The sequence below is a fragment of the Varanus komodoensis genome, unplaced genomic scaffold (genome assembly GCF_004798865.1).
Source record: "Varanus komodoensis strain SLA01 unplaced genomic scaffold, ASM479886v1 scaffold1, whole genome shotgun sequence".
Classification (NCBI taxonomy): domain Eukaryota; kingdom Metazoa; phylum Chordata; class Lepidosauria; order Squamata; family Varanidae; genus Varanus; species Varanus komodoensis.
This window is the reverse complement of record NW_025335268.1, coordinates 130,951,771-130,978,003: the sequence shown is the minus strand read 5'-3', so window position 1 is coordinate 130,978,003 and position 26,233 is coordinate 130,951,771. Positions and strand designations below refer to the sequence as shown.

At 40.9% G+C, this 26,233-nt stretch overlaps 1 protein-coding gene across 1 annotated transcript; it reads left to right on the top strand.

The window, feature by feature from the left end:
* The first annotated feature begins 350 nt into the window (after positions 1–350).
* EIF2D (eukaryotic translation initiation factor 2D) lies at positions 351–25,303 on the top strand. The gene is made up of 15 exons (XM_044446282.1): positions 351–555; positions 3,447–3,637; positions 5,060–5,143; positions 7,206–7,296; positions 8,191–8,298; positions 9,793–10,079; positions 12,178–12,295; positions 13,290–13,335; positions 13,731–13,834; positions 19,765–19,923; positions 20,378–20,467; positions 21,590–21,685; positions 23,111–23,231; positions 23,753–23,927; positions 25,109–25,303. Exons 1-15 carry the CDS (start codon positions 500–502, stop codon positions 25,177–25,179), a joined length of 1,797 nt encoding a protein of 598 aa, XP_044302217.1. The 5' UTR covers positions 351–499; the 3' UTR covers positions 25,180–25,303.
* Positions 25,304–26,233: the final 930 nt, after the last annotated feature.

Here is a 26,233-nt window from a genome sequence, read left to right as displayed (position 1 = left end):
GCAAATATACATCAAACACGGGCCCTAGTCTTGGAACTAGGTCCTTTACAAAATTCATAATAGTCGATGAGAAGCAGCCCTCCCCCAAAATCCTAGCGCCAAAACTCAAGATGCGGCTGCTTTAAATGAAGTTTGCGGCTGCTGCTAGGCTTTCTGCTTTCTCTGCAGCCAACAAGCCTCCGTTCGTAATTCTGAGCGAGGCAAAGCGACGGGGAAGGCAGCCTATCACGCTTCGACGTTGCTCCTAACAGGCGATCACCAGAGCAGGAAGCGGTAGAGGCAGCAGCTGCTTCTCGGGGGTGTTCCTTGTTGCTCCACGGACTCATTTCGCTGGAACACTGCATAATGGCTGCGCCCATGCAGTGAAAAAAGAGGTCGGGGGGAATCTCGTCGCTTCGTTCCTGGGCGCTGCCTTCTAACGATACGTGCCTCGCTGGGGAACCCGCAGGAAACCTGGGAGATTTCAGCTGCCTGCTGAACCTTGGAACTTTTTTTGACCATGTTTGCCAAAGCTTTTAGAGTGAAATCCAACACTGCTATCAAAGGGTCTGATAGGTGAGCTTTCTTCTTTTTTCTTTCGTAGTAGGTTATCTTAATCGTTCAGCTTTTCAGGACCGCTCCCATCCGTATTTAAATTAAAAAAAAAACATGTTGGGAATTTTCCTTTTTCTAAAGATGAACAGGATTCTATGCAAAGGCTGTTTGAACGGAGGAGTTTTGAAAGCAGATGGGGTGAAGATTGTAATTCTACATAGTGACAAAGATTGCTTTTCAAATGGCTTGTTAACTTAATGCCACCATCAGTGTAATGCAGTCTCTCTTACCCTTTGATTTTATGTTTTGTTGCTGTTATTGCTGCTAATGTGAAATGCCAAAGTTGCCAGTTGATGAGGAATGTATGGGAGTTTGATTTAGTTATGTGTGTATGGGAGTTTGATTTAGTTTGATTTATCTGATGCGCATCTTTGAAGAGTCCTTAATTTAATGGTCTATTTAAAAAAAAAAAAGTTGAGCAATTTCTCTTCTGGATTTAAAGCAATAGACAAGAGTTTCAGTAAGTGGAGATGAGTAATACCTTTAGTAGGAGTTTTATTGGTCTTAATAAAGGTATCCATCTATGCTTGAGATTGCTAGAAACTCAGTATTGCAGCATTGGGGTAGAGTTTAGGATTTTCAAAAGTTAGAACCCAAGAACTGTGTTTTAAAAATGGTGAGAGAGAGAAAAGAAAAAGTGTTCTGTATCTCCAAAATGCCAGATCAAATTAAATAATTGACATAAAATGGAGAGCCATCTTTGACAGCAGACCTGCAACTTTCAATGTTAGCATCAACCCACTCTTACTCCTGGAATCCACTCCTGGCCTGTATGCCTTTTTGCCTTCAAACACTAGCTCAGAACCTATAACTTCCATGAAGGGATGACCTAAACTTACAGTACAATCCCAAATGGGTTTGGGGTAGGAGTGAAGTGGCCAATCTGCTACTTCCAAAGCCTTGCTGGCTTACACTGCCCAAGACAAGAGGTCTATGTGAGTGTTTGGGATGGGTGCAAGGAAGAACTTTGCTGGGCTTTTCAGCCTGGCAGTTTTTAATTTTTTTTAAGTTCTTCTCCAATATCACCAGCTCCATGTTAGTGTAGCTGTAAGGACCAGTCTGGGCCACACTTGGTATCAGAGGAACTTTCAATCCCTAAAATCCTTCATCACACATTAAGAACTGAAAAGTCAACACAATATTGGGGAACCTTTCCCAGCCTGCTTTCCAAATGTATTGGGCATCAGCTTTGATCATTCTCAGCCATTACGGTTTTTAATGTATGGGCTGTTGAAAACATAAGGTCATGCTTAAAATTGCATTTTCCTGAACTTGCCAACCCTTTTCTGGACTATACCATGCTACTAAAGTCGCAATGGATAATTTGAGTACTTGAATGTTAGAGTTTTTATATGTAATTATCTAAGTTACGTTACTGTGATGTACTCTATGTGGGACAGCCCCTGGAGACTGTTCAGAGGCTGCAGCTTGTGCAAAATATAGCAGCAGAGTAATACACAGGATTTGGGGCATGAGCACATAATAGCAATTGTGGCTCACTTCATTGGCTTCTCAGCCTGATGGAAAGTGCTGATTTTAATCCTTCATACATGGCTTGACCGAATTCCACTCATAACCTCAGTGTACTATTAACTACTGTCAACATCAGACCCTTCCACTGAGGGCCATCTCCAAGAGTGGCCTGGAGGCTGGTAACTAGGGGTAGGTCCTTCTTGGTGATAGGCCCTTGATTGTGGGATGTTCTCCCTGGTTATCCTTTTGGAGCCAAGTTAAGAATGCTTTCTGTACTGAGGCATTTAAAGATATAAAGTTATCTAATGGCTAATGGAGGTACCTATGTCTCATTTTTTTTTTCAACGGGTCTACTTTGTATTAAATACTGTTTTAGTTGTTAAATTGTTTTTAAAATATTAACTGTTTTTGCATTCTACTTTAATGAAATGTTTTATTATTTTTATTGTCTCATGGTTCTCTTTAGGAACTCTTGTTAGGCTGTTATAGAACTATTAGGTAGTATGAAAGTTACTAATAAAAACATTTTTTCATGCTGGGTAGGAAGTATGGGAATTGCAATCCAAAACATTTGGAGGACACCAGGTTGGGAAAGGGATGGCACATTGCTCCAGTGAAGGATATATTTTTTAAGAAAATAGCATGGGCAGAAGATGGCTTCTGCATGCAGAAGGGCATCTTTGGATCCAACTCACTGATTTTAAGAGAGCTTTAAGACAGACATTAAAAGTAGGCTAAGATGAAAATAGCAAAGAAATGGAAGGTGACTATACATCATGAATGGAAATGTTTCTGAAATGCCAAAGCTCAGCTCGTTTTGATGTGAAAAGCTAGACAGAGGATGATAACTTTGTAGTGTAATTGTTGCTTTTTAGGTTAACAGAAGAGAAAGTGTGATTAAAGCACTGGTCCTGAAAAATGATGATATATGATTTAAGAGATAGGGTAATGATTTATAGTGAACTTACTATTTTAAAAATGGATCATGATCTTCTCTTTTTCAAGTAATGGTGCAATTGGATTGTTTGTATGGTTTTGTAAATTGCCACTGATGGAGTGGTGGGATAAAAATGTATAGTTAAGCCCTTAAAGGTGCCATGCTATGCATGTAGAACATTTTCTGACTAACAACTCCCAGCCTTCCTAGCTGGCATAGCTATGGGAATATGAGGAGTTGTAGGACATTTTCTGTCTAAACATGTATAAGATCGTGGTCTGAGACAATGAGCATTGTCAATTCAAGTAGTAGACTGAAAGTAAGCAAGCAAACTTTCAAATGTTTAGCAGTCTCAAGCAGGAAAAGAAACTAGATGAAATGTTAGTGTTGACTATATTTCAGGAGGTATTTGTAGTAACAAATGGCTGATTGACTCTTGCAGGCGGAAATTGCGAAGTGATGTCGCAGCGACGTTTCCTACCCTCACTCCTGAACAGCTATCTGAGCTTGTGCCAAATAAAGAGGAGTTGAATGTTATTAAATTGTATGCTCACAAGGAAGAGGCTCTCACAGTCTATGCCAATAGCAGAAATCCAATCCTTTTTGAAATAGAAAAAGTGCTGTATCCAACAGGTACAGAAAACTTTCAGTGGACAATTTGTTATTCAAGGACTGGGGCGGTTTAAGTTTGGTTTTCTGTTTCACTTTGGACCAGTTCCATGACAGATTTAATCTTGATGATACCAGCTCCCTATTTCTAAAAGTGGAAGGGTACTCCGCTACTTCTCAGTTATGCTGCTGACATATTGATATTGAGATAAGTCGTTCGTCTGCTTCACACACTTTGTTGACAGTGACTGGCAATGATTCAATGTTTTCAGAAAACATTTTCTAGCTGTGCCTTTATATGCCAGAGATAAGAACATAAGAAGTGCCATGTATGATCAGATCAAAAGTCCATCTTGTCTAGCATTTTGTTCACAAAGTAGCCAACCACCTGGCCATGGGAAACCCATGCAGGACAAGCACCCTCCCACCCATCTCTCCACTGGAGTAATTTTCTATTTATTCCTACTCTCTGTTTTCTGTTCTTTGACAGTTACTGAGCCATTAAAAGATCTTTTGCTTTTATTCCATGGCTGTGGAGTTTGCTAATGAATCTTGGGTTTGTGAGTTGTCAAAAACTTTTTGAACATCCAATTAACAATGGCTATGAGGTCTCCCTGTCCAGAAGTAATTGACACTCTGAAAAAATAAAACCCTCTAAATTATTAGCAAGATAGGACATACCTTTGCTGAAGCCATACTGATTCTTTCTCAGCATGGCCTGCCCCTTGGCATGCTTACTGCCTTTATCTTTGATAATACTTACAACCAATTTACCTAGAACAAACTGAACCTGGGACCTTCTGATGCAAAGTGTGTTCTCCTGATAAAGTGTGGCCACTCCCATTATCAGTCATAGATGAAATACAAATACGTATGTGTTTCAGCCTGCTCCAAGAATAGCACATTTCTTTAGATATTGACTGTAATGTAAACCCCACATACCTTCTTTCCAATGGGATTTTCTCCCAGCCGGTTATGAACATTAGGCAGAATACTTAATTTCCTTCCCTTTTTTCTTATAGACACACACTGATTATTCCTTGCTAAAAGATTGAATTCTTTGTGGCTTCATAGCACTAATGAGAGCTGGGAAGAGACAGATAGAACACAGTCTCTAAAAGCAGATGGTTCCAGGTTCAGTTCCCCAATTTTAATTGCCAGGTAGGATTAGGAAAGAATTATACCCAAAGTCCAAAACACTGGTGCCAGTCAGTGTTGACAATTCTGGGTTAGATGGACCAATGGTTTGGCTCAGTATAAGGCAGTTTCCATATCAGTACAGATATTAGCTTGAAATTAAGGTTGGGTTATGCAATCTGGCTTCTAGTCATGTATTTATTTCTTGATTCTAAGCTTGGATTAATGATACATTTTGAGAAACGGGGAAAATGAAGGCAAGCAAAGTATGTAATACCAACATTTCCTTTTCTTTTCTCTGTTGGGCAGTGTACACCTTGTGGTCTTATCCTAACCTTCTTCCCATCTTTTCCACGTGGCCACCTGTTCTGCACAAACTAGCAGGAGGAGCAGGTAAGAGGCTGAGCTGAGATCCTCAAAATAAGTCTTTATGGTACCATTCATGCCTTTTGTGGAGTTGGTCATGAGTTGATTGATTAAAATGCCATCCTAACCATGTTGCTTGGATTTAAGCTCCTTTTGTAGGACAGTAAAATTTACTTCCCAGTGGGTAAATGTCCTTTTAACACTGCAATGACAGTTTGAGAGAATTGCTGGATACTTCTTTAGTGTGTTACAGTTCAGCGATAAAACATGAATGGAAGGGAAAGTAACCAAATAGTGTGTCCCAGTCCTCTTTGCCTTACCAGTCCTGTAACTTTTTCTACTGGCACCTGGTGGAAAACTTTTTCCTGTCTGCCTCTATCAAGCCAGCCTGAAAGCTTCCTACATCTTGGAAGTAGGTAGTACTGTAGTACCCTACAGTAGGTAGGGTGAGGATTAGCTGTTAGACATAAATTGCATAATCCAAAAGAAAAAAGACCAGAATATTTCAAGTAACAATTTCTAACATTATATGGAAAAAAATTGCTAATAGGAAAAAGTTTTAAGAACTGAATGGATATAAACCTACAGACAAAATATGGGTATCCAAAACAACAACAAAAAATCACATCCTTTTCTTCCCTTTCCACCTCACTCCCATTCTATATTCCTCTCTAACATTCTTATCTTAAAATTGGTTTTTCTGTAATCCAGAGGATAGTCATTTTTGTTCACTTTTGCAACTGCCATTTCAGTCTAAGTTCTTTCCCTGACTTACAGTTGAACTTCCTGCACACCCTTGCCTTCCTGAGCAAGCATGTGGATTCCTGTACTTATAATTTCCAAAGTACTGATATTTAGGTTGAAACTGACCAGCACATACACAGACAGACACCCAAGATTTTATCCCATAATATCTCAAAACCAAATAAGATACAAAAAAAGGACAATTCTCATCTTTTTATAGCCTTTGTAAAAGAAAAATGTCAATAACACCCAGTTTGTCTGTGTATTATCCTCTGTTGAAGCCTTTCTCTGGGTAATTCTGCAGTCAGCTAAAGTGGGTATTGACCAGAGAGAGGGGCTCTTCAGCAGAATGGTTATGTCCTCCCCTCACCCCCCAAAAAAGAAGCATATCTGGTGCTTACTGTATTATTTTTTTAGGGACCCGGCGGAATCTTTCAGATCTAGCAGGCTTTTGAACTCCCCTTTAAATATTCAAAAACTGGAAGGTTGATTACTGCCCAAGTATTAAGCCTGTATTGTATCCCTCATCAGCAATTCTGGTCACTGCTCCTGAAAAAGGACATAAGTTGGAAAAAGTACCGAGAAGGGCAACTAAAATGATGAAGGGGTTCCTCTCCTATGATGAATATTTACGACAACTGGGATTGTTAACATAGAAAACAGGAAAGTAAGGGGAGAAAAAAAAAAAAAAACAGAGATGTTTGAAAGTGTGCATGGAGTGGAGAAAGAGAAAAGGGAAACATCCTCCCCTCCATATTAGAATCCGGGGTCACCCTATGAAGCAGACGGTGGGAGAATCAGGACAGCTAAAAGTATTTCTTTACACAGCCCATAGTTCAACTATGGAATTCACTGCCACAGGAAGTTGTGGTGGCCACCAGTGTAGATGACTTTAAAAACAGAGTGGATGGATTCACGAGGGAGAAGGCTACCAGCCTTGCTGGCTATGTACTACTTCGGTTAACAGAGATAGTATGCACTAGCTGCTGAGGAATGTGGGCAGGGGGAACTCTTGTACCTGTTCTGGTTGAGGGATCCTGTGGAGAGCTGCTTTGCCAGAATGTGAACAGCGTGTTGGACTGGATAGATGTTGGACTGGATAGACCATTGGTCTGATCCACCGTGACTTTTTAATGTTCTTAATGTACTTTGTTATCCAATTATCAATGTTTTTGCTCCTGTCTGTCCACCTGCCCGCCTGCCCGCCCGCCCACCCTCCTTCCTTCCTTCCTTCCTTCCTTCCTTCCTTCCTTCCTTCCTTCCTTCCTTTCGAGGAGCAAGTGAGGGAGATGGGGTTACTCTATTGTAAAAATGTTTTGATGTTAATGAAGCTTCTTTTCCACAGATTTAATGCTTCCAGGGGTTACAGTGTCCCCTAGTGGTCTTCCTCAGGTAGAACAGGGTACTCTCTGTGCTATTACCTTGGTGGGAAACAGGTATGATTTCTCTTGAATGCAAATATTAAAACATTTAATCTCTTTGGGAACACATTCTTATAGTCTATTTTCACAGGGTAAAACAAAGAACAAAGCCAACTCTATGTAGGCAAAAGAACAGCACAAGGCTGAGCAGGTTGCATTAGGAAAAACTGCATAAAGATTTGTTCAATTTTGCTGGGACATCTTTAGTGCTTCAGACATTTTCTTAAATGTTGTGCATTTGGTAGATGGTGAGATTGTATTGTTCATATGTCAAACAGTATTGAATGTTTTCATTCTAAGGAACATGTCATCCAATAAAACCTAGTTCTAAACCAGCCTAGTGTCCCCCAGATGTGTTGGGATATGCTGCTCATTCCCAATTCATGCAGGCTTGAGATGATGGAAATAGTAATTCAACACATCTAAAGAATGCTGGGGAGGGAAGGTTGTTGCTGCTGATTCATACTCATAAAAGCCTTTCCTCCAATTCTTGGGAGCCAAATGGATTTTAAAGAAGGTTCATTGTTGTACAGTATCTAAAGAAAGAGTATCAGGAACCATATTGGGATCTGATATGTGCAAACCATAGTTTGCATTGAAACTCAAAGTGAAAACCAGTTTGAAATAGATTTCCAAATCTTGTTTGGAGGAAAAGCATGGCCTGCCAGAACTATAGTTTGCCTGACTTGGCCATCATGGCAATCTGTGGTTGCCACAGTGAACCTGTAAGTAGAAGAAGGTGTGGGAATGCAAGCGAAAAAAGGAACATGTGTGCCTAAAGCACATGTCCAACAGCTGAACCATGACTTGAAACAAGAGATTTCTTGTCTGGGAGCTGCTAATGCTCAGCATGCTTTTGGCAGAGTGAGAATTTTGCTGTTTGCTTTCAACATACTTTTTTTCCCCCAGAGCCCCTGTGGCTGTTGGAATAGCTACGATGTCCACTGCAGAGATGGTGGCAGCTGGAATGAAAGGAAAAGGGTTCACAGTGCTGCATACGTATATGGATCACTTATGGTGCGTGCATAATAGGATACTTTACAAAATAGGAGTGAACCTGTAGGCAGCTTTGCCAAGATATTACTCAAAGGGTTTGGCAAGCTGAGTTCCAAAACTAAGGTCAGGAAAAGATATGCCCTGAGCATTGCAAAATGCAGAAATAAATAGCTCTATGTAGAATTTGAACGGTCAGTTCTGATTGTAGAAGGTATTTCATGAAAGCCTGGAATGTCAGAGGTAGAGGTATTTTCCCATTATCTTAAATCAGCAGAGATGTATGATTTTGAAGAATAGTTAAGAAGTTCAGGTTTATAGCACCAATCCAGACAAATGTGAGAACTATAAACTTGCTAGCTCTGAGCCACCCAGGTAAATGTTATGTGACACTCGATGGATGGATGGATACTATACTGCAGTGAAAGTATAAGCATTTACGACTTTGCCCATTGTTTTCCTTGAGCTCTTGTGAGAGGCTTCAACCTCTGAGCCTCAGTGAGCTATTAAATAGGAATGATGCTCCCCTTTTCTTCCTGCCTCCTGCCAGTCAAATCAGTGTTTTGGAGAGACGGCTTTCCTTATAAGTTTCTTGAACTACCAATGACTTACTAGCCTCGATCTTCCCTTTGCTTTTGCTGTAATCTTTTTGTTCAAACACCATTTTAAGAATTAGAGTTTTTAGATTTTTAAACTTAACAGTTACATGTTTTATTAAAAATTAAATTTAAAAAATCTATGAATAGCTTGCACATGCTAGACTGCAATATAAAATTGCAGTTTTGTAGATTTAATCTCATTAGAACTTACTTTAAAAGTGAGTCTGCACTATACCCAGTGGGATGCAAAACCAAAAGGGTGTGGGATTTTGGGGGGCTTCAGGTCACATTCTAGTTCAAAATAAAAGTATGAACTTGATGAAGATTATGTAAGCAGGATCTTGTTTTGGTTATGTCTGTTTGGCTTCTTGCACATCAGTCAAATTAAATCATGGGCTCATAACCTCAAAACTGGGGGTCAGATCGAGACCTATAGGGTTCCCCCAGACTGCCACCCTGCACTCCTGTGATCACCAAGCATTTGGTTGTTTCCCAGCTTTCATGCAGCTTCAGCTGAAATGCCTTTCCCTAAGGCTTGGCTAATAGCAGAGCATTAAGCTAAAATATGCCTGTACATTGGCCATATACCTTCTGCCATCTACCAGGCTAATGGAATGTGTCCCCTAAGAACTTCTGCAAAACAGAAATCAACCCTTAGGCTGACATTCAACACCCATGCATTAATTTGGTGGAATACGCTTGTTGATAATCCTTTTGGAGCAGGTATTTACAGGCATCTGCTGCTCTTTCTGTTCCTTGGAGCAAGTATTCCTTTTTGTGATGGGAATGATTCTTCATAACAATATATCTTAAGTGGTTCAGTCCTGACTTTTTTTTTGTTATGAGTGCCTCTTACTGAAATTGGAATTTGGAGTAAGATTTATTCTGCCATTTGTTGTTTCTTTTTTAAATAAAAAAGGGCTTTTGGTGACAAGTCATGCCCTCCCACAATAGCCTCCATAGAAACAGAACCTTCAGAGATGGTGGGTGCTGAAGAAGAGGAGCAAGAAGATAAAGAAAAGGAGGAAGTCAGTGTACCCCAAAATATCCTCTCTGCTGACCCATCCTTGCACACAGACTTTGAAAATCTAAGCACAGAGGAAGCTGTTCATTGTGCTGATATGGGAGAGAAAGAAGAACCCAATGAAAACAGAGCTGCAGAAATGATTAAAGAGGCCAACCCAGAAAATAGTAGGCATCTGCAAGGTAAACCTGCAGGAATGTGTACAGGCAATTGTTTTCTAGATGAGCTCCATTAACATACTTTTGCTAAAGAGAGCAACAGTTGTAAACTGCCCAGAGAACTTTAGCGATTTGGTGGTAAACACATGAAATTAATAATAATCAACAATAATAGTAATTACTTGTTTATGTGACAAGACAGCCTTGGTCCTTCAAATGTGAAAATAGCATGCTCCCTGGCATGTTTAAGAGGGTTATGGATGTATTTTGAATGCACAAATAGCATACATAGTGTGAAGAAACACAAGCCTCAGGAGAGGTGGCCCACATACATATGTGTGTGCAAATTCCAGTGTACATGCCCTTATTTCAATGTTTATAAATACTGGAAGTCATGCACATAATCATATGCTTGGGCATGCTCCCTCTGGAGGCTTAATTGAGGCAGGTTGCTTAACTCTCAAATAGTCACCTGCACATTCACACACATGGGCTCTGCTCCTGCATAGAGACTGTTAGGAACATTCTGCCACTGAGAGAGTTTTGGTGGGTCCCTCTCCGCACGCTCAGTGCTGGTATATAGGACAGGTTGTTGTCCATTGCCTTAGTTCACTCAGGACCAACATTGTGACCTTGGGACTGAGGGAGGAACTAACTGATGGACTGACTTCAGTATTGGTCAAAACTGATCTTTATTGACATGTTTATTTCAGTATATGAGGATGGTGGGTATATTGTGTGAATGCACAGATGACCTCTCAAAGGACAACTGTTAGAGGTAAGCAACCTGCCTTTTTTCTTCATGGTCTCTGTGCATCACACATATGGGTGACTAGCAAGTTTACCTTTCCAGAGGCGGGTTCGTGCCATTACCAGAGAACCAAAGACTGGACTGCTTGCTGAAGGCACAGTCTGCTCTGGCATGGGCATCACATCTGTAGTGCTTCACCAAGGTCAATGGTGTAGACCAGGTAGCTGCTCTGCAGAGGTGAGGCAGAAGAATCCCAGCAAGGAGAACAGTGGAAGCTGCTGACACCTCTGTAGAACAGGCCTTCAGTGGGCCTGAGATCTCTCAGCCTAGCAAGCTTATAAGCTGGGCTGCCAATGTTTGGGAAGACATAGGGAATCCTATGTGCTTGCCACCAGAACAAATAAAATGTTTCTGAGAATAGTGAAACAAGTCAGTCTTGGATCAGTAGTACACCAGCGCTTTATGAATGTCCATTCTATGCAAAGTTGGTTCTATTGGATTTGATAGAGAAGCATTTTTTTAAAAGGCTGGCAAAACATTGACCTAATTGATATGAACATTAGAATCAACTCTAGCTCAACTGATAAGCCTTCTCCTGTCTGGTTTGATTGACATCTCTACTTTTCTTCCCACGTGGAAAGCCATAACATTGGATAGGTGGATCCTCTCCATTGAGGAGAGAAGATACCAAATCAAATTTGAAACAGTTTTCTCTTTGTTCTGTTCATGTCACTATCCTTCTGTCCTAACAGTGGAAGTTGCTACACTATTTTCAAAGGGGACTGTATAGCCCATTCTTCCACCTGACCTTTGGCACTGGTTCTACTCCCAGTACTTTATGGTACTAAAGAAGGATGGGGGCCTCTACCCAATCCTAGATTTTAGAATTGGCCATGTGTGATGCACCAAGACCAGGAAGAAAATGTCATTTTGTACTATGTATGGTGTTTTAACAACAGGAGGAAAACATTTCTAATATGCATAATAGATTACATACAGTATGCCCACTAACTTCCTAAACATGAAGAATACTTTTATTAAGTTTCCAGTGTGATCACTGTCTTTCTGTAGTGCAATGTTACTGGTATTATGCTTGCCCTTTGCATTCTTCTCAGTTCATTTTCAGTTCTGTTTGCCTGTATTACCGTGGCTAAAAGCAAGGCATAAGCTATTGCATGAGTCATTGTGCAAGTACATAGTTTGCAATTGTGCTCTGAACTGTGAAACCCTTTTCCCTTTTTTAACCTAGATACAACTCAGAGGCAGAAGCAGAGAGGGTCACTCTGCATGAATGATATGTTGTGAACTGGCTAATGTTGTGTTCTGTGCAGAGGTTAATAGGGAGCAAATTGTTCTGTCTTTTTCTTACAGAGCAAATGGATGTGTTGCTTAATCAATGCTTCTTCCATGCCTTAAAATGTAAAGTGAAGAAGACAGAGCTCCCTCTGCTGGCCAGCACCTTTCTGCGTAATTACATGTTCTCATGCTGGTAGGTTTAACAAGAACAATGTTACACAAGCCAGATGCAAGTTTGCTGCTGAAGTTTGCTTATGCTTGGACTTCTTGATTTTTATCTAAATCTATTGTGCTTCACATTTCAGTATAATTTAGTTCTTCAAAACTGAATTCATCAAATTAAAGGGCAAAACAAATATATTGCAACAAATTAATATACTAATCCAAAGCTGATATTTCAAAACCCAGCATCGTATAAAGAATTTTACAAAGGCATCAAACAACTTTAGCTCAGCCCAGAGCTGTTTCTCCATGGCTATTTGTTACAGTTTTATCTTGCTATCTCATTTTTTTTGCTGCCAAAGGTAAAAATGCTACTTTGTTTCCTGCATCAGCATTTAATTGGGAAGAAAGCACGATTTCTATAGGAACATTCATTGTCCCATTGGAAAGCAAAGGTTTCCAAACTCTTCTTTCATTAGAATATAGTCCCTAAACTTTCTACTTGTTTGTGGCCAAAAATTCATGGCTCTTGGTCCATTGGGATCTTTTTACAATGGCTGGAAAGATCAACTGGCATTCATTGAAAAAGTAATTCAATGAACACAATGTTGCAATAACATAGGGATGTCATGGAAATCTGCAATGGATTCACATGAGTTCATATTTCTACAAATTTGACTGCAGAGTCTACAGCAGACTGGCTTTTTCTGCAGATCAAAGCCCTCCAGATGTGTTGGTCTACAGTTCCCATCATCCCTCACCACTGGCTATGTTAGCTAGGGCTAATGGGAGTCATAGGTCAAAACATTTGGAGGGCCACAAGTTTCCCTCCCCAGCTTTATATGGAATTTAAACTCTATATTCTCAATCTCAGTATGTTAATGTTTTCAGAAAATTTTAACATGAGAGGTTGGGGTAGATAGAGGGAAGCCTCTTTTTAAAGTGTAGCCATTAATGAGAGATCTTTAGGCTTGATTTCTGCTATTTCTTGTATGTAATTGTTCTCTCCTTTAATTTACCACTAGTCCAAAAGGTCAACAACTAGACATAAAGAAATCTAGCTACAAAAAGGTGAGTTGGTTTTTCTGAGCCATGGAAAGGTTGAGAAATGGAATTATGTAATGCTGATAAGATTGTGTAGATTGCTGTCTGCCTGCTTCTCACCTCTCTGCCTGCTACATCCCTGTCAGGCAGGCCATCCTCAAAACAGTAGGGGAGCCACTTCACCTCCCCACTCACTGCAACGGACATCCTATGCAAGCTCATGATAATATTAGAATCTGTACCTCCACCAAGGCTCTACCTGCACTACAAAGATCAGGGACTCTCATTTTCTTCCTCTTCTGTCCCCAGTCAGTGATGGAAGCTCTGAAAGGCCTGGCTTTGTCTCCTTTTTGCAGCAAGCAGCCAGCTGGCACACACACATTTGTCCCAACATCGAGGTTCTAACTGCCTTTCTCTCTTAGTTCTCCAAATTCCTGCAGTCAATGCAGAAGCAGAAGATCATCCAGGTGAAAGAGCTGAGTAAGGGGGTGGAGAGCATTGTGGATGTCGACTGGCGACATGAAAGGTAATATCCTGCACCCGTTCTAGCCAAAGTCAAAATTGAGGGGCAGAAGCTCTAAATGGATGGTTTTCATAGTGGAGCTGAGAATGGATTGAAGGGTGTGTTTTGTTTGGAATGATGTAATACTCTTGAATGAACTGAGCTGCATTTAAGAACAAAGTAATAAGCAGAAATGTTGCCTTTTGTCATCTCAGTCCATGCTTATTCATACATTCATTTGAATCTATGTGGAAAGTCAGGGATTGAACCTGGACATTTTGATCACCATATGATCTACCACTGAGTCCCTTTTCCAACCTGATACCCTCAAGATATTTTTGATTTCATATCCTGCCTGGCCAGTGGCAGGAATGGGAAAGGCTGAACTACCTGCTGGATAGCCATAATACAGTCACCCTTACGTTCAAAGTCATACTACTTGGGAGAAAATATTAAAAAATAGGCATCAGGTGAGCCTCTCCAGGAAGGTCATTTCAGAACCAGGGTGCTACAACTGAAAAGGCCCTCTCCTTAGTAGGCACCCAGAGAAGGACTGTAGGTATTAACTTTAGGAGAAGAAATGAAATTTTAAACAAGAGAAGCTGCCCTACTGAGTATGCTGGATGTACAGCTGTAAATCCTCCTTTATAAAATCCAAGTTTAAAGCAAGACCCCTACTTTAAGATCTAGTGGATGGGTATGTGGTGAGGAGAAAGCGAGGAAGAGAATTTAATATGTAAAATCACTGATGATTTGATAAAAATAAATGCATACTCATCAAACAGTTTATCAGTTACCACAAACAGCAGGCTTAAAACAAGAAGATTGTGTGTGCTTGCATGTGTGTGCTGTGCACAATTACATCTCTGTGTAATTGATGGCAAGTTGTACTGTCAATTCATTGAGCAAAAACTTCAAGCACATTGAGGGTGCAGTCCTGTACAACTCTAATGATTTCAGTACTTTTTTGTTTTAAGTTACACTAACATGTCCAAATATGTTTAAACATGTCTTTTCTATCTGAACATGCACCATATAATGGAGATAATAATAGTGGATACTGGGACTGCATTCTAATGCTTTAGTTTACTTTAGGTTCCTATTGTTTTTAGTTTTGATTATTTATAGGTCTTAAGTTCTGTATTAATGAGAGAGGATTTCTTTATTGAGAGCTATGAGCAAGTCAAGTATTCTGTTTACATAGAAACAGAGAGAGTCAGAAGGGGTCTCCCGGCCATCTAGTCTGACCCCCAGCTCCAGTCATGTAATCCTCAACATGTGCTTGTCCAATCTTTCCTTGAACACCCTCTCTTATGGTGCCTCAACCACCTCCCTTGGAAGCCCATTCCATATCCTAGGGGTCCTGACTGTCAGGAAGTACTTCCTAACATCCAACTTGCAGCCTGGTTCCCTGAGCTTTGCTCCATTGGAACATGTCCTGTCCTCCACTGCAGGGAAGAATAGGTCATGGCCCTCCTCCACATGTCATCCCTTCACATACCTATAAGTTGCTAAAAGATCCCCTCAGAGTCTCCTCTTCTCCAGGTTGAATAGAGCCAGTTCCCTCAATCTCTCTTCATGTCATCCCTCCCAACCCGGCTAGCATTCTTGTGGTCCTACACTGGACTAATTCTAACCTAACTATGTCTCTTCTATAATGTGGAGCCCATAAAATTTATTTATAAGTATTACTTATAATACTTATACAAGTATTACTTTCCAATGGGAGCTAAATCAGTACTTTACCTTTTGTTGCATCAACGGCTCACATTGGAAATCGCTACTTGGCATCAGCAGTAATACTGACTTGCGTTAGTGACCCAAACTAGGTATGGAATCACCATTTCTAAACTGTTTAACACATTTGTTTACAAAGTTGCATTGCACTAAATGCAGATTTTAAAACAGCTGTCCTGTTGTATGCACGAGTTATTTAAAAGCAGCCATTTTTCCTGGCAATTCCATGGGTAGATCTGGTTCACACAACACAGCAGTTCATTGTAGATTAATTTACCCGTGAGAAGCTGTGATGCATGTCAGTTGCCATTACGAATATGCACCCCATTGGGGTTGCCTTAGCTATATCCTATTAACCCACCTAGTGGTGTTTATCTGAGGGTTAAACAACTGTTACAACTCCTGTGGTTTAACTCTCAGATAACCACAGCTGGCCTGGTTTTCCTGCTTAGCCATAGCAACCCGACTGAGGTTTGCATATTCGTAATGGCAGCTGGCACACACTGCAGCTCTTCAAGAAGAAATGAATCCATGGTGGACTTTTATGTCATGCAAACTCCCCCACAGAGTGCTCTGCTGCTGCATAGGTTTTTTTTCCAAAAGGAAAATAATATTACTCTATTTTTAAAGTCTGTTGCTACTATTTAGGTACCTCTTACCCAAAAAAGTTTTGTTAATGTTTTACATTGCTCAATTCTTCTACATTTCTCTCTCTCTCCCCCTCCCCCACCAAACTAGAATGGAAGGGGGAGCAGGATCTTGTATCTGTTGTGTTGTTTCGTTGTTAAAAGCAATGTTTAGTGAGGGTTGCTTTTGCCTGATTGAAACCTTGCCGATTTTCAGTTTCTAAAGGCATGAAAGGATTTTCAAAACCAGGCTTTTGCAGTCCTGATCAATTTCCTTCTATAATGTAGCTTCTCATTGCTGTTTGTTATTAGTTATTCCTTTTTATCTGCATCACCAACATTATCTTAAATCGAGAGTAAGCTAACCAAAATATATACCATTTTTAAATTGCCTTCTGTTTATCACTAGGCTTTGTGGATATCAATTAAATATTAGCTACCCTGAATATTATGGACCTTTATTATGCCAACCATTTAAAAGATTTCAAAACCTTTAGAGCTAGTATCTTTCAATGGGTATAAAGAGAATACTAACTACTACAACAAAAATTAATTCACTTTACATTCTGCTTTCCCACAATTCTCTTGAAGTGATAATGGGCAGGATCCTTAGTCATATGTTCCTATCTCTGCTCTAGACACTCTGTGTATGAGTAATTTACTCTGGGTGTGAGTAATTTACTATATCCAGTACTTTTGACTGCAGCAGTAAATAGGCATGCATTACAATATGCAACTGTTACCTTTTCATTAGTGCAAATTATGTTGTGCTAGCAGAAACTTGGTTCCAAACTATGCACAAAAGGAGACTTCAACCAGGTTGCACAAATGGTTGTGCAAGTATAATGCGCAAGTACTTGGAAAACAGAAAGATTAGGTGGACATCTGTTAGCAGTTTTGAGTTTGTGAAATGCTGCTATTGGATAACTGCCGTGTATAAGTACCATTACCTATTTCGGATGTGGACTTATTTAATCTACTCATTACCATACCACTGCATGCTGTTATCAGGGAAACTGTAGATGCTGGAGTATTAACAGCAGAGAAAGGTGTAGAAGAATGATGATTTAGAAGAGGAAGTGAACAGATAGACCCTTCAGGAGACTGGTATGGCTTTCAGACACTTTTAGCTTTATCTTCTCCCTACCCTATACATCTCCATATGCAAGCCCTACTATTTATTTATTTTTCAATTTATATCCTGCCTTTTTCCTACAAAGGGCTCAAGGCAGCTTACATCTCCTCCTCCATCTTATCCCCACAACAACAACCCTGTGAGGTAGGTTGTTCTGAGAGTCTGTGACTGGCCCAAAGTCACCCAGTTGGCTCCATGGCTGAGTGGGGACTAGAACCCAGATCATCGGAGTCCCAGTCCCATGCGCTTAACCATTATGCCACACTGGCTCTCTGGCCACACTGGCATCACACTATCTCCCTGTAAGAGTTGGAAGCAGGCGTGCTTACCTGTCATCTCTCCCTACTGCTGCCCATGCTCGTTTCGCAAGTCTTCCTCCCACTTCCGCTAAAAGTGTTGAAGGATTGGTGATGAAGAAGCACTGCAGCCCCTCTTCTCCTTTCTCCTCGGGGACCATGGGGGTTGGCTCCTTGATTCTGCTCTGTTGTGCGTCGTGTTCTTTGCAGGGTTCTACACTGTCCCCATCACCACCCATCTATGATGTCATACATGCATAGCATTATGGAGTTAGCATCTTACAGTAACTTTTAAAAGGTCTTATTTGTGCTTCACCTTCATAGATGTGATGGCAAGGGCTCCTGCAGTAATCTGTGAGAACAGCCAGCACCCTGTCACAATGGCCACTTGTGATGTCAGGGAGGCTGACAGCTTGTATAGGCATGTACGACAGGGAGACATTTAGATTATGCCTGCATATGAGCTTAGCTAGAGATGGCATCCATGACTGTGGATGAAACTTTTCTTCACCCTACCTCCAGAGCTTGACTTTACTGGAATCAGGTCTAAGGAGCTCCTGGTTTCCTTTACTATAGAATAATTCTAGGAATGCTGAGAGGTACTCTTTTTAGTACTTTTCTCTTCCAGTCCCCTTGTCCTTGAGTAGTTTGTGATTTACTCTGTTGTGCTTGTTTGTAGATGAGAGTGTATGGGGTGAGGGAGGGATCTTTCTTTTCCTAGAACAATAAAAAATCCTGGAACCTTCATGGTAATGATAGGTCCTTGTAAAATCCCTTGTTCCTATTACTACAAATGTACGAGTAAGAAAGCTCTCGGTCTTAGCTCTGTTTGTTTCTGCATCTTCCTTTGCTGCTGGGAAGGTTGTGGTTGAGCCTTTCATTTCCTTCCTTGTTAATTGGAACTTTCTTGCATCTTCATGCCAAAAGCCTAGTGGAGTAGAGTGAGGTGGGAGCATAGGACAGCCCAAGAAACCTGGACCCAAGGTATGAATGACCCATCCCTTGGAAAGAGTAGGCTCCCTAACCCAGGTATGTCACATAGCTTTACGATCTGGTGTTAAGACTGTGCAGAATAATAGGGTGAAGTTTTTTTCTGATTGGAACTTTGTTTTTGCAAGTGAGCCTGAGGTTTTGCACAATATAGAATTATATGATGTGCAGAGGGAAGAAACAAAATCCACAACTTTTTAACACACAAAGTGTTTAACTTTGTAGGGATAGCAAAAGTAATTTTTTCAGATAATCCAAATTATCATAATCCAAACCAATTCAGATAATCCAAACTCATTCCTAAAACATGACCATTTTAAGAACTCTCAAAATGAATTAAAGTTTTCAGTGGGTTCATTTGCCTGACTAGAATGGGGCTTGGCATGTGTCAAAGGCACAGCTAATTGCAGAGCATGTTCCAAGCAGGTGAGGCTGTTGACTGAGCTGCTTCCCTTGTCTGCCATGGCAATGGAGGACCTGCACACTTCATTGAAATATTATTATTACATTGATGCCCTGCCTTTCTTCCTCTTGCAAGGAACCCAAGGTGTTGTACAAGGTGGTTCTTCTCTTATCCTTCTCCTCTTTATCCTCACAGCAACAACCCTGTGAGATAGGCTAGGATGAGTGTCTGTAACTACCCCAAAGAAACCAAGTGAGTTTCATGTCTGAGTGTCAGCTGGAACCTGGATCTCCCAAGCCTCAATCCAGCATTCTAGCCATTCGCCCCACTGGTACTGGCCCTTTCTTCTAAGCACACTTTATGATAATCCAGATGGTGATAGTTCCACAATAGCAGTAATTGTGAAACCATTTGTTGAATGTAGGAAGCTAGGCATGTCTGCAGCAAAAGCAAAACCAGCCCCAGTTGCTGGCAACCAAGTAGATAGATGATGTGGGACTGAGCGACCCTCTGATGCTCTCCTGATTCCTCAAATGAGTTATTTGAATGAGCCTAAAATGGTCATGTATTTGGGTCTTTGTCGAGCCAATGGAAAAACTTGGGTGTAAAATTATGCAAATAAGAAAGCACCCACTTCACCTTTTCTTCTTTTTGTGAAATGATCTATGTGTCAAATAGTGTAGTTCAGTGGCTAATAAGCTGAACTATGAACCACAAAGTCCTGATAGTGTTTCCTGCTAACGTAGCTGATCTTCTTTGCATTTCAGCATCAGATCCTTCATAGTACCTGAAACAGCAGCCTCTGAATTGCCTGCTGAAAATAGTAAAGGTGATGATGGAGAACAGCCATACCGCTCTCCAGAAATCATACCACTTTATGGTGTCTCTCCCAAAATGGCTCCCATGTTCCAAGACTCTGGATACAAGTAAGGAAACCAACCACTTGAGCTGCCTGTGATGTTATTAAACGTTCCTTTACATCTTGCCTGACATGATGGGTAAAGGACATTTGGAGAGAATGAGACAGTCAAGTGTTTCCAAAAGTAGGGTGAGGGCTGTGTGAGTGTGTGTATATCAGACTCCAGAGTGAATAGGCAGATGCTTCAACAAGAGACACTTCTCCACAGCTGAGGTTTGCCAGTGAAAGTGTGTAGCATTTTGGAAGAATAGCCTGCCAGGACAAAAATTAGAAAACATTAATGTTCCTAGGTGCCAAATTCAAGAGTTTGGTTCTCACACTTAAAATTTGAATGAAGAAAACATTAAGCATTCTTCTTTCAAGCACAGTGTTTCTGCAGTCTCCATCTTGCAAGGGCTGAATAATTGGTCTTGCTTCCAAAGCATAATGAAGCAAGTAACAAAGTTTACATTTTCCTACAGGAAAGGCGACACCTTGTCCAGCAGTGAAGTGAGAGACGCGGTCATCAACTTTGTGAAGATTAATGAATTGGTTGATGAAACAGACAAAAAGTATGTTAGAAGCAAAGCTTCTTGGGACAGAGATAAAGGGCCACCAACCCCATTGGTCTATTCTGGTAGCTTACAGAGAATGCAGCAGTTGATTTTGCACTCTTAGCATCTTGTGTTCTCGGCAAGGCACTTCTAACTAGGGGGCAGGATTGCTGCTAGAAGGAAGAGCACTATTTTCTCATATAACTCACCAAATGCCAAGTCTGAATACTCAGTCATTCACGCTGTATGATCTGTTCTGGCCACTCTTTTATTTCCAACTGCATTATAGTAGGGAGTGAATGCACATTCAGGTTTTGGTGCTGTGTGGACTGCTTGAATATGTATCTACCACTGCTTGGTGTGTACACCCATAAAACTTGTGCAGATGTACCTGTGCATGATTGAATCAGTACGTTTTAAAACTATACCACTTTTTCAAAATGTTTAGGGCTGCTTGCTCAATTTAAAGGAATCTCCATTTACTACTCAAATGAATTTTAATTAGGTCTGCAACATTTCTGATTATTAATCATGAAAAAATGGTGCCTTGATTTATCAGATTAGATTTTTAAACATTTGCAATTACTTTTAATACATGTGCATATAAGAGGAGCAGATGGCTAAAAGAGATATTCTGTGCCTTTTGAGGAAATTGGAAATACCTCTTCCAGGCTAGGAACATGGGAAGTTGCCTAGTACTGAATCAGACTATTGGTTCATCTAACCCGGTGTTGTTGACATTGACTTGACAGGAGCTCTCCAGGGTTTTAGGCAGGGGTTTCTCTAGCCTTACCTGGAGATGCTGGGCATGATGCCTGTCATCTTCTGCATGCCAGACATGTGCTGTATCACTGAGCTGTGGCCCTTTCCATGCATCATCAAAAACCAAAAAGGCTTTTTCCTTGACTATTTGAAATAGCTCTCATACATTGTAAGCTGTCAAGTATGGTTCTAGCACCAAGCTGACCATGTAATTACACAAGAGCTGTAGAAATCCTGTGCAGTTTTCAGCAGTACTAAAGAGGCAAATAGTGTCTGAGAACATTAGACTTTTAGACAGTCTTGACGCTGCATTTCCAGTTTGTTGAGCAGATAGTAGTAAGATCACACTTCTTTTTAATTGGGGTTCTTTGATTACAGCTTTGTAAAGGTGAATCCTCTCCTCTGTGACTGCTTGCTGAACAAATCAGAGCAAGATGAAATCGCAAAGCTCCGATGGGAAGACCTCATGAGCAGGTGAACAGTTCTTAACTGCTGCTTCACATACTTTCCTGAATATCTTGCGTAATACAGGCCATGCTCAAAAATGCCTCTCTTCGTACTCCTCTATATATTCTGGTTTTATGAATTAACCTCAACATGTGGGAAATCTGAGATGCTTTCTAATACATGCAAGGCTCGGACCATTCAGAAAAAATCAGGCTTGGCGCCAGATGCTCTGTTGCATAGCTTTTAGCTTTTGCAACTTTAATCTGGATTCCACTAAGGCTGCCACTGGCAGGAGGGTTTGGCTGTCTTCTTTTATATAATACACAATCATCAAGTAATAGTTCAAGTGAGAAATAAAACTTTTCTTGGGATGCTCCTGTTTATGAGGTAGCCTCATAAGATAGATAGAATTCCTCAGCTATTGTTCTGTTGCCCTCCAGAAGATGGCCTGCACACATCTTCTCCAGCCTGGTGTTCTCCAGATGTTTTTGGATTACGACTCCCAGCATTATTGATTATTGGCCCTGTTGGCTAGGGCTGATGGAAGTTGATGTTAAAAATGTCTGGAAGGCACTAGGGTGTGAAATGTTGGCCTGAATACGTCTTGTCAACTAAGGTGGGTAGAGCCAAGCTGCTTCTGGATCAATTCTACAAATGTTATTGTAGAATCAGAGTTGGAAGGGGCCTATAACGTCATTGAGTTCAACCGCCTGTTCAATGCAGGACTCCAAATTAAAGCATCCCTGACAGATGGCTGTCCAACTGCCTCTCAAATGCCTCCAGTGGTGCAGGTGGGGGGCGTGGGCCGGGTTGGGGGCGGGCGCGCTCATGCAGAGATCGTTTTCTCCGAGCGAGTCCAAACCGATCTTGTGAGGCTGCTTGCCACTGCATGGAAAATTCCACGAAAGACTGAGCTGCGGACGCTGAACCACGACTTCACACGGGTATACTGTATACTTCTTTTAATGCAGTCCAATATAGCACTACCCATTTTTTGCAGCTGCATCAAACTGTTGATTCATATTCAACCTGTGATCTATGAATTATCTATTATAATTCCAAGATCCTTTTTTGCTTGTGGTATTGGTGAGCCAGGACTTCCCATCTGGTAACTGCAAATTTGGTTCCCTTTTCTTAGGTGCAGAACTTGGCATTTGTCCCTACTGAATTGCATGTTGTTGCTTTCAGTGCTCCAGCCTTTCGCGATCACCTTGAATCTTGTATCTGTCTGCCATGGTATTAGATATCCCACCCAATTTTGTGTCAGGTGCAAATTTGATCAGCATTCCCTGCACCATTTCATCAAGACATTAATAAAAATGTTGAAGAGTGCTGGGACCAGGACTGAGCCGTGTGGTATCCCACTTGGTAGTATAGTGCATGACTGGCTAAGTCAGAGATGCTTAAGTCTGCTCTGGATACACTTAAATCTTAGTATCACCTTTCTGGCAGGTGTCTGGACCAACTACAGCCCTTTCATCAGGTGATTTATTTTGGACGTGAACCTATTGTGAGGAAAGGAAACATTGCCCCCATTAATATAACCATAGCGCAGAGATCGTCCAATAAAAAGGTAAGAACAAGAGTGCATTTTCTGAGCAGAGCCATATTACACTACCCAAGAGTCTACAATTCAGCAAAGTGTTTGTTATTTTTTTCTGAAATTTGCTTGGCCAAATGTTTCCTGTGTTACAATACTATTATCTGCAGGTTTGTCCCTGAAAAACACTCTTTGTGGTGCAGGCTGCCTTCCTTGTAACCGAGAGGAGAAAGATTGCCCAACAGACTGAGACCATTACCCTAGCTCTTTGAAGCCTGGTCATAACTGTCAAAACAGGAATTCTCACCATAGCGAACGCAGTACCTGGAGTATCATACTGTGTCAACACAAATGTACATTCCTGGACTTAAAAACCCCTGCCTCTGGTTTTTTCCTTAATTATAGTGGATCAGACACAAGGGGCCTATAAACACAACCTTTCTGATGCTATTAGATCAAATGAATGAAGAAAACGTTTAAGTAAAACTATCAGAAAAATTATATTGTTAACATGTCATAATGCACTGTATAATCCCTTCTCTTGGGGCGTTTAGGTAACAATAATCAAGAATCTTGAGCTGTATGGTCTGGACCCACAGGCTATTGCCAATACTCTTCAGCAAAAAGTCCAGGCTGGTGCCACCATCACTGCTCTCCCAGGAACAAAGGACAGAACTCAGGTCCAGATACAAGGCAATCAGATCCACCATCTTGCTAAGTTGCTGCTAGGTAGGTATCTACCGCAAGCTCACCATAGCATTTCTTAGGAAATGAGGGTTTCATGTTCTGTCCACTGCCAACCCCCCTCAATGCACACAAGTTTCTGAATTTAGATACTTGCCGAGCACCCAGTGGCCAGAACAAGGCATGATGGTGGTGCATTTATATGGATGGCCATTTTCAGTTGTCCTGGGGTGAGGGGGAGAAAAAAGCCAAGATGCCAAAAGGAATCAGTCCAAGTCTACCTCACAGGCTTCTCCCCTCCTGAGCTTTTCCAACAAAAATCCCACCCCCTCTCTCTCAGCCATGTTTGTGAGTGGGCTGGGCTGGGGACTTGACCTCAGTGCTGGGACTCTGCCGAATCCCGTGGGCCCCCAGATTATTCTCAGAAGGCCATGGTTTTGTGCCCTTAAAGAGTCAGATTAATAGCATAGTCCAGTACAGAACTATGCAGCCATCAGTCCTGTTGAATTCAGTGGAACTTATTCCTAGGTAGGTTTGCATAGGATCGCATTTGGGCAGAACAATCCTAAGGAGTGTGTGAGCTACTAGTTCTGCAAAATCTTTGACTACAGTCCAAAGGCCAGCTGATGGCTTATAGGGCTGCAGCCTTCCTCAGTTCTCAGAACTTTCTAATCAATTAAAATATCCCCGATTAAATTGGCAGTTTTGAAAAATGTTATTTTTAGTAGAGTCACTTACAAAACTAGAGGTAGCAGGTCCAGTCATAGAAATAGTCCTCCCCCTCAGGCAGGATAGAGTGACTGTTGCAAAATATGCATGCATCATCTGCAAATAAAAAATGCCTTTGTTTTGGGTCTATAGTCCATGAAAGCTAATGCCAGAATAAATGTGTCTTTAAGGTGCCATAAGCCTCCATGGTTTTTGTTACAGTAGACTAACACAACTGCTTCCTGGAAAATATATTTTTGAGCCTTTATATTATTTATGTGCAGCTTTAATTGATTAATGAAGACTCATAAGATTTAGCAGCTCCCATGGCCACTAACTTGGGAGTAAGTTCCATTGAACTTAGATGCATAGGAGTCCATTTACAACAAAAAACAGGCTGAGCAGCTTTAATTAGCCTTTATATAGCATGCTAGGATAATCTATGATTGTGTTTTTTGTTTTAAAATGCCCTAATTGCCAAGCACCAGATTACTTGTTCTGAACTTATTGTGTTGCAGAGGACTACCATATACCTCGCAAATACATCCAGGGCCTTGGAAAGGCACCAAAGATGGGCCGAAAGAAGTAGCTATGGCTGAAGATCAAATTCAGAGCTCTGTATGAATCTTTTATTCAATGGGAATGAGTAATCCAATTGCCTTAGCTATATGGTGGTTTTTATTTAAAAGATAAAATAAAAAATCCTTTTTGCAGATATTTTGCAGAGCTTTTTATATAACTTATTGGGGGACTCATATTTGTAACACAGCGTGTATTTGTTTAAATTAAAACAGACCAGTCATATTATGTTGACTTCAGATAATTCAGTGGTTGATTTTTCTTTTAAAGAACTCCTGTTATCAGAGTAGAAGCATGGCACATCCTATAGACAAAGGATAGACCACTGGAACAATGGATGGAGATATCCAGCCCCTGAAGTCTGCATGTCGGGTTGCAAACGTAGCTCGTGCAACCCCACTCCAGCACTCTTTTCTCCCAAGGTAAAACACAATACAGACCTAGGCGTACTCAGAAGGGAGTAGTAGATCTCTAGTACAGGCTTGGTTAGTTCTCTCTGATAAATCTGTAGTACAGAGGTGGGCAACCTATGGCCTAAGAGCCTTTTTAGATGTACATGTTATTGCCAACTCATTCTTTTCTATACTGATTCCTGCTGTTGTTGCTAAGGAAAACTAGAGGGACTATGTGTGTGAAAGAAATACGTAAATAAGAGCCCTGAATAGGCTTGAATGTCCTGTCATGCAGTTACATGCCTTAGGCCTTTGCTTGCATTTCAACTTAAAAGAAGGTGCATCTTTAGCCCTTTTACTGCAATATCAATTGGAGTTTTGGCAGTCTCTTTCTACACTGTGCCCCTCTAAGTTATTCTTTCACATGCATTAACAGAGGAACACGTTATTAAATAAACATAAAATGAAGATAAAGACTCTTCCAAATTCACGCTGGGGCAGAGGGAGCTCGCCAGCTGAACTGAGACTGAGGCAGTTTGTAAAATCAATCGGGCGAGTGTTTCAGCACTTGCTCAGCTGACAAGTATTACCTCTGCTAAAAAAAAAAAAAATAGTTGTTTAGCCTTGAAGTAGTTCCTCTGCCTGCATAAACAGAATACTGGTGAGTACCAC

Bases quoted from the DNA above. Each gene is read 5' to 3' on its own strand.
- EIF2D (XM_044446282.1), top strand. From the start codon at position 500: ATGTTTGCCAAAGCTTTTAGAGTGAAATCCAACACTGCTATCAAAGGG. The intron at 10,080-12,177 runs GTAAACCTGCAG...TTTTTCTTACAG, and splicing joins AAATAGTAGGCATCTGCAAG to AGCAAATGGATGTGTTGCTT. The intron at 23,928-25,108 runs GTAGGTATCTAC...ATTGTGTTGCAG, and splicing joins TCTTGCTAAGTTGCTGCTAG to AGGACTACCATATACCTCGC.